This window comes from Oreochromis niloticus, linkage group LG11 (genome assembly GCF_001858045.2).
Source record: "Oreochromis niloticus isolate F11D_XX linkage group LG11, O_niloticus_UMD_NMBU, whole genome shotgun sequence".
NCBI lineage: Eukaryota > Metazoa > Chordata > Actinopteri > Cichliformes > Cichlidae > Oreochromis > Oreochromis niloticus.
The window spans coordinates 19,681,873-19,690,622 of NC_031976.2; the positions used below are offsets into that span (position 1 = coordinate 19,681,873).

At 39.7% G+C, this 8,750-nt stretch overlaps 1 protein-coding gene across 2 annotated transcripts; it reads right to left on the minus strand.

Moving 5' to 3' along the window:
- Positions 1–308: 308 nt before the first annotated feature.
- On the minus strand, positions 309–3,946 carry ino80c (INO80 complex subunit C). Of its 2 annotated transcripts, none has more exons than XM_003450930.5 (5): positions 3,640–3,946; positions 1,906–2,046; positions 1,692–1,803; positions 1,181–1,248; positions 309–1,065 (listed from the first exon to the last, which is right to left on the minus strand). In XM_003450930.5, exons 1-5 carry the CDS (start codon positions 3,817–3,819, stop codon positions 934–936), a joined length of 633 nt encoding a protein of 210 aa, XP_003450978.1. In that variant the 5' UTR covers positions 3,820–3,946; the 3' UTR covers positions 309–933. The 2 variants fall into 2 exon arrangements, with proteins under 2 accessions (XP_003450978.1, XP_003450977.1); XM_003450929.5 differs by having other exon boundaries at positions 1,906–2,025; positions 3,640–3,944.
- Between the last annotated feature and the right edge of the window lie 4,804 nt (positions 3,947–8,750).

Sequence of the window (8,750 nt, forward strand, 5' to 3'; positions counted from 1 at the left end):
TTAATTTTTCATAAAGCACAAGGAAATATCTTATGAAAATGATTGTGGTTGCCTGCCAAGTGCGATTTCTAACTCAGGTAGGAGAGTAAATTGTACTTAAAACGCTGCTTGTGGAACCAAGCTATATTTTTGTAAATGATACGTGAAATTAAGTCCATCTGATGATTTGCTGCTTATAAAAATATTGATTACACCTTTTTGGCTTCATCTCTCTTTGACTGTATGACTATCCAAGATGTAAATGAAGATGTAAATTTACACAAATTTTATTTACGAGAGCGTGGATGGAAAAGAGACTCTCAAACTAGTACCACATGCAAGCTAGTTTTAATAGGCACATTATGAAAAGCAACTGAGTCAATGAAAAAGAAGGGGGAAAAAAGAAAACAGGTTAAACACATTGCTCTTCTACTCTTCATTTCCACCAATGAAAGCACAGATCATTCGGACACAGCAACTTGCGTGTAAACAGTTAATAGAGCAGAGAGGAAGGAGGAAGGAGGGAGATGTAATGGAAAAATAACATTTACATTTGAGGAGATTTTTTTAACAAATAAGCAGAAGCACATCCTGTTGCTGACTTCTGAATGAACTTTTCCCGCTGGCATATTTGAGCTCCTTTGATGGCGTTACAATGTAACATCCAGCTACTGACAGAAACATGCCTCATAAAAAGAATAAGCAATTGTGCAACACGTTCTTTCTACATGAAAGGAAAATCAGTTTTGTTTAACTGATTTTGTCACATAGTAACAATTAAGATGTAGCTCACCTTGCTACTAACAACAGTGCAAACGGTTAGCTACAGTCAGCTTTTGATCTCCAGCAACTGTCTAGACTACCTGCTCTCCTCGCTGGCCTGACAGCTTCCTACGCTGACATGAGGTGAGTTCAGGTTTGAACCCGCTTTAGCTTTCAAGCCTTGCTCGGCTGTCAGGGCACAATGCACGTTGCCTTTCGAAGAGCAAGATAGCCTGTAACAACATCAGTGGGCAGGAGACGGATGTAGGAGAACTCCTCAGAAGATGTGAAGCGCAGCTTTGTCTGTGGGTCTGTGTAGTTTGCCTGAGGAAAGACAAGAGAGATTACTCAGTGTGTTCTTTGTACAAGACTTGGCTAAAGTAATGCTGTCCAACTTAAAACATTTTCTTTTCTTTTTTTTAGCGGAACGGTTACTCACAGGGAGTCCAGAAATGTCTGAGTATTTCTTGGCTGGTTTCAGGGATGGCGGCGCATCAATGTTGTAGTCTACAAACACAAAAGGGTCATAAGATGAACTACAAATTTGAAATGTACTATTATCTGCACTTTTTTCACAGAGAAGTGGCTTTTAAAGTCTCATCAGTCTCATTACTAATGCAGCAATTCTCAAACTACTGCATTAAAGATGAGAGTCGCTGCAGGTGGGATGCAGATGACTAGAGCAAAATACAGAGCAAATTTTTGTTGGACAAAACAGATCTTTTTTTGGGGGGGGGGGGGGGGGTCTTTTCTTCTTTTTTTAAGTGGTAATTTGTGCTTTTGCTTTAAAATGGCAAAGCATTCTCTTTTTATTTAAAATGTCAGCTTTGTTAGTCACAAAAAAATTTATTTTGGTATTACTTTACCACTATTTTAAAAATGGAAATGGAGCTGGAATTGTTTATAGCTGACAAATGCACAAATGACCCCAGTTAAAAGAAGAAACTCACAGTTGGGATCATTGAGCTTCCAGGGTAAGGTACGCTCCAATGCCAAAATCTGTTTGAGGTTCTTCCAGGTCCGGTTCTTTTTGCCTGCTGCTGCTCCGCCAATACCCGAATGCTGCCAAGATTAGAAAAGGAGGAAAAAAAGAAGGAGAATAAACATTTAAGGAGAAACAAAGGAACAGGATGAACTCAGATTCATGCAGACATATGCACCCACCATGAATGTGTGGTCTTTAAATGGTGGAGGCTTTACAGTGGACTCTGTGATGGTGCTGGTTGGACCGCTGTCTGCCGATCCCACGGCCTTCACCTCAGCAACCGTCTCTACTGTTGTCATCTGATGAGGCATCACAGTTAGCTATACAGCAATCATGTTTGACGTAAGTCACATGTTCAACATGTTATGCATAAATGGCAACAGTTGGCTATACCCAGCTTAGACTGAAACCTCAGGCGCTTACAACAAGAAAAATTGTTTACAATCATATTTGAGCAGGAGTAACAATGCAAAAGAGAATTTGTTTTTGTTAAAAAGAAAATACAAACATAATCTATGACAAAAAAAGTGAAGCACAATTCAATGATGCTACAAAGATATATTAAGTATAATATGTATTTTTATTCTAGTATAATATAGCATCCTGTTTTTGTACTTTCTGAATGTTATGCATTGCTTTTCTGCTGTTCTCCACATTTCATCACCTTTTAGGTATGTGGTCATTTGTCAAGTCTAAGTATAACTTCTATGTATTGAACACTGACTGTTCAATACACAGAAGTGAATAATGATCATATAGCTCAATATCTTACAGAGGTTGGACAGATGGAAATTAGTAAGAAATACAGATACTACTGACAAAAGGACTCCGCAGCATCTGTTCCGTTTGTGAAAAATCAACTCATTTGAGGGAATTATATCAGGAATGTCTCAAAATCATTTTTACACAACTAAAAAAATGAATACATTTTAAAAGAAATCTAAAAAACTTTAATTCACCGAGAGTTGTTAAACATCAAATTTACTAGAAATGCAGTAGTTGATTGGGCAGGGCCCAGAATTGGACGATTTCCAGTGTTCATGGCCCATTTCGATGACTGATCAGCCTCCCACATGACCAATTGTGAGTCACGCGTGCACACACACACACACACACACACACTTACTTTCCAGAAATATTCTATTCTTATTATTGCAGCTCCTCTCTCTAAGGTCTCTCAGCCACACATTGACATGTCGTTAGCGTGGAAGCTCCTCACTGTGAGTGAGGACATGAAGATCACCAAAGTTAACCTCAGGGGGACTAGTATGAAAATCCTCATAACAATAAACCTAATTACAGCTGTCAAAGCTCAGAGCCAAGTATGAGGGAAGTATAAAAATCGAGGGGAAAAAAAGAGAAAACAGATGATGTCCTATTCCCTGGTAAACATGCTGGAAAATAAGGAAAGTACACAACAATGGTTTTGTTAAATAAATCTGTTGCAGCCATTTGTTTGGTAAATTAAAATCTGTCAGGTAAAGCTTGGTCTGCAGCAGCTTTTTTTTCTGTTAATCATCTGTACCCGTTTCCAGCAGCACAACACTTTATTTTTTGTTGTGTGAGAGAGCGAAGATCCTGTAACTTGCTGCCGTCTGGGGTAACTAAAAACTTTAATCACTTCTCCTATTGTGAAAATAATATTTAGAAGAAAGGTTTATATATGCAATCAGTTGTAGTTCTGAGAAGGAAAATCGGAGGTCACAATTTAAAAATTGGCAATCCGAGTCGGTGCATTTCTGCCTTTTACATTTGATCATGCTGATTGTTGGGGGGGGGGGGTTGTTGTTGTTGTTGTTGTTGTATGGACATATTTTTTATATTTACCTAACTCTTGGTGCGAGTTTTTGATAATGACAAAAAGACTTTCCAACACACCTGAGGTGTTTTACTGTGCCTCGGTTAGCTTTTACCTGTGCCTGGGTTGTCGCTGCAGTAACCACCGGCTGCCCTTTCTTCTTCTTGTTGCTGTTCCCGGTGCTCTGCTGAGCGGCTGAAACCGCCGGACTGCCGGGACGTTTCTTCCCACGGAAAGCGGCGGAGCTGGTGACTGTCGGCGGGGTCTTGACGGTTATGGGGATCTGAGATGCCATAGGTGGTGTTTCTGGAGAAAAGTAGCTGCAATATATAATTATAAACGTTGTTTTCTCCCTCGGCACTTAGCATTAGCCAACCACCATCCTAATTGTAAACAGCGTTTCACCCGGATGTGGAGTCAATTTATTTCCGCCTACGTAAGCCGCTAAATAGTTAAAATTAATATTTATTAAAATGTTTATAAACTATACTGTGTTAACCAATAATTGTAAACACATAACATATATATGTTATTAAAATTATATAAATAATATCCAAATATATATATATATATATGTTACCTCCACCCTCCACATTCTCTTGAGCTCTTCTCTGAGCCCTTGGTACTTTTCCATCTTCTTGTGTTCCTTCTTCCTGATGTTCCTGGTGGTATAGCTACGTTTATCGCTACGGCCGTCTTCTTCTGCTTGTCCACTACTATGTCCGGTTGGTTAGCCATCACCATTTGTCCGTCTGTATCTGGAACTCCCACAGGATCTTACCTCGGTCTTAGAACGTAGAACTTAGAACTTTTTTATTGTGATTGTGCAGTTTCTTGCACAGCGAAATTGGATAGTTGGACCACAAAGGAGCAAAAGTAAAGAAAGCAATACACAAAGAAGAAACAGCAATACACACACGTGTGTGTGTGTGTGTGTGTGTGTGCGTGTAAACTATGTACATTTCATTTCATTTCATTTCTTTATTTATTTCACACATGGTTCAACAGTGCCTCTCCTCCCACACACAGAACCCCCCTCCCATGGTGTATGTGTAGAAACATTGAAACAGAAACATTGTGGGGCTGTATACAAGGGCAATTATATAATATAATAAATAAATAAGGGTGGAGGGGCTATGGTCATTTAGGATGGGGATGGTAATTCCAATGAGAAGGGGGGGTCTCCCATTTTTACCTCGGGACTTCCAGGTCTACTCGGCACAGATTTTCTTGTATACTAAGCCAGCCACTTGGTTATGGCGTTCCATGTATGCCTTGCCTGCTATTTCTTGCACCCTGCTGTTATGTGCTGGATTGTCTCAGGGGCATTTTTACACAGCCTGCACCTGGGGTCTTGCCTGGTCTTGCCTGATCTTGTACTTAGGGCTTGTTTCTGTGCTGCCATGATTAGCCTCTGTGCTGTCTTTCAGTCCAGCTGTGTTTAGCCACTGGTAGGATTTCTGGATGTCAGTCACTTCCTTCATCTGCTCGTTAATCTACCGTGCAGGGACCTGTCCTTCCACGATGGTTCTTCTCCTTGCTCCTATTCTTTCTTGGGTTTCTGCTGATTGAGGTATTCACTAAGCACGTGGTCTGTTGTGGCCATCTTCCTGATGTACCCATGGATGTTTGTTGGACAGTGGTTCTGACACGCACTAGTCCTTGGTGCCCTTCCTTTCGCTTATCATACAATCTCAGGGTGCTGGATTTGGGGTGAAACCCTCCATACATGGTCAGGAGCTTCCTTGTCTTGATGTCAGTGGCTTCTACCTCCTCCTTTGGCCAGCTTATCATCCCAAAAGGGTACCTGATCATCGGCAGGACATAGGTGTTAATGCCTGGATCTTGTTCTTTCCATTCAACTGACTCCTCAGGACTTGCCTGACCCACAGTACATATTTGGTGGTTGCGGCTTTTCTAGTAGCTTCTTCATGGTTCCCATTTGCCTGTAGGATTCGCAGACCTCAATGTCTGCAATGTTGCCTTCTGCTAGTGTAATGCCCTCAGTTCTGACTACCTTTCTTCTCTTTGTTACCATCCGACTACACTTCTCGAGCCCCATTGACATTCCGATGTTACTGCTGTAAATCCTAGTGGTGTGGATGAGTGAATCAATGTGTCGTTCATTTCTGGCAAACAGCTTGATGTCGTCCATGTAGGTGGCTGACAATTGCTCCATTCCATAGTTGGTATCCTTAACCAGTCTTGTCAATGATCTCACTGAGCTGGTTCAGAACAGAACAGAATATGCAGAACAGCAGTGGGAACAGGGCGTGTCCTTGGTAGATCAATTGGCTTGAAGATGGCCTCTAGTGTTGTTTGCTACATCCCCGTTGAGTTCCTGATGAAGGCCCTTGGGGTTCTGTTGATCTTGTATAGTTCTTTTATAGTTTTTTTTTTTAACTTCAAAGCAGTCTAACTAATGTTTTCCCTTTTAAACATTTTAAGAGCCATTTTGCATTCAGTTGAGCAGCCACAGGTCCTGTATCTTTTTGCAGCATTCTTGTTCTTTAATAATGTAGTTGTGCAAGATTTTGCATTTGTTTGTTCCCCTGAAAGCCTGTGTTCAAAAAATGTTTGCATTCTACAAGTACAACCACTGAATATAAGGTCACTGGTTACTCGGAGGCTCTTGCTGAAATGCATGGCCTTTGAAATAACAACATGTATTACTTGAAATTATGGGAAGTTCCCATATAATCAACAGTGACTTTTAGAGGATGGAAAAATGACAGTGTTCTCCTTGCTGTGGCCGACCTTCCATATATTCCACAGAAGGACTTTAAACGAACAATAAAACAAGCAGATTTTACTGTGACAACATCATAGAGCCACTGGAGCTGATACTGAGAGGAGAGACTGATTCCACCAAGAACATTAAAAACCTACAGATTTTATGGCCACGCTGCTAACCCTGAGGGGAATATAGTGTGGCCACTCTTCTGTACATGGACATGAAAACAACACAACAAGAGAACTGGAGTCTCATAAACCACACACCAGGTCTTTGCTGTGTGTAGCTACAGTGTTTATTGCTTCACCAGTGAGCTGCCCTTATGGACGACATCAAGCTTCAATCAGTAACCTGTGAGCCTCATCAAACTCTTTTAGCATTTTGCATTGAAATAATTCAGTTCACAAGAATTTCAGTTTAATGTTGTGCTCTCTGTGTTAGCCCTGTCATAGGCTGGCAACCTATCCTCTTGCACAGTAAAGCTGCAGGCTCTAGCACCCCTGTGATTCTGTACTGGGAGAAGAGATAACATGGATGGATGGATGGATGGATACATGGATACATGGATGGATGCCTGCAAATTAGTAGAGACTCTGTTAAAGTGTCCACTAAGTATAAGTATGAATCAGCCTATTTTATAAGATGGAAAAATGATATTGTGGCCCTTTTTGGGGCTTCTCTAAATTCAGCTTAATTCCTTTGAAGGATTTTAAAAATATTGCTCATTATTTTCAACCCAGTATTAAAACAAGCAGTAGTAAATTATTAATATTGAACATTTTAATGTTAAACAGTACAACTGAAGCCTTTAATGTCAGTACTGTTGTCAGTGTTCTTCTTAATTGTAATTTAACATATCCGCTCTATCTGAAAGAAGCCAAGAAATAGAATGCATTATTATTTGATTGCTAGGCTTGACTCTCCTAAAACCAATACCACCTTCAATATAGCTGTCGTTAAGCTTAGCAGTGACAGAAAAAATCCTGTCAGTGGAACATTGCTGCCACCATGTGTTGTTCAGGAGGTACCACATAACTGGAGGTAAACCATAAAAAATTCCTGTAAAAAGAGGTTATACTGAGTGAAAATACATACTGAAGGGCGGGCAGGTGCCCAGTATATGTGGGACTGTGCAACATCTTTATCCATTGTGCCCCTTTGCAGGCATTGAAACAATGACCCTCATTTTATTAGCTCTAATTTACAAAAATACATTTATGAGTTGCATCCTTACTGAAACTCAACAGCTATTATCGCACAACAGTTGCTGAAATAACAGCTAATAGTTATTGAATTAGAACCAAGGAATACACAAATGCACAAAGATACATTTACACACTTGTACATGTGTACATAAGACCTTTAATGCAAACTTTAGGCTTCCTGGGGTGCTTCCTGTGGTTTCTTAGTGAAAGAGTTGGGAAAATTGCATTCAGATAAAATGCAGTACATTTGTTAAACCTTTAACTTGTATAATTGTTGTTCTTTTTTTTTTAAGTTAGAGATTTGAGATTTTTCAGAATAGCTCTCAGCAATAGTAACATGTCCTATATTGCACCACATAAAAATAGTCTGTGGCCCACATTCAGTTTGTTGGTATCCGGTCACCCTATTTGAGGAAAGTTTCTTTTTTAGATTCTCAGTGGACTCAAATAATAATGCTGCAAATGGTTACAGTGAGTTGTTTGTGACCTCATTGCATTTTACTTTGGAAGCTTTGATTACATTATACAAACTCTTAATCTTTCACATTCAGATGTTTTGTTCTCTATTTGAGTTCCAGACATGTTCATACTTTCCAAATTTCCAAAGACAACAGTATTTATTTATTTATTTTCTTTTTTGGCAATAAGATTACATGAACTGTGGGACTAGACTTTCTCATATTTCCTAAGAAGCCCATAGTACTGCTTGCTTAACTTTTTACTTCCTGCAAAGATTTCTGCACCAGCTTACAGCCTCTTATCTTGAGTCATAAGGTTCTGTGCTGCTATCTGCTCTCATTCTACAAATTACATACAAAAATCTAGGCTGATGTCTGCACAGATTATCAGGCATCTTGGTCATGGTATGTCCACAAGAGCTAGGTCAACCGCAACTGCTTTAGATCTTCAAGCAATCTAAGCCCATTTGCTCTTTATCATGTAATGTGGTTTCCAGGCATTCTGCCTTGTGAAATGAAGCACTACCTGCTTGCAACCCGTCACCGTATTCCACTGGAATTCCTCAAGAAAGGAAATAAATTTATCCAGCGGTTAAAGAAATCCAAAAATATCATCGTCTTTACTTCCTATACATTTCATGGCCCCTCACATTTGCCTATTCAAGTGAGCACGGTAAAATAATAATATGTTTCTACTTAACAGTCAAGGACACAATTTGGCCCAACTCATTAAAGCATTTTTCAATGAAAATTTGTATATAACTATATGCTTCTCCTTCTGGGAGAGGACACTGCCATTGGGAACACTACATCAATGTTATTTACTTCA

Excerpts from the sequence above, each read along its gene's own strand:
- ino80c (XM_003450930.5), bottom strand. The coding sequence starts at position 3,819 with ATGGCATCTCAGATCCCCATAACCGTCAAGACCCCGCCGACAGTCACC. Across the intron at positions 1,249-1,691 it reads GAAGCTCAATGATCCCAACT|ACTACAACATTGATGCGCCG; the intron begins GTGAGTTTCTTC and ends TTGTGTTTGTAG. Across the intron at positions 1,066-1,180 it reads CAGACATTTCTGGACTCCCT|GCAAACTACACAGACCCACA; the intron begins GTGAGTAACCGT and ends GTCTTTCCTCAG.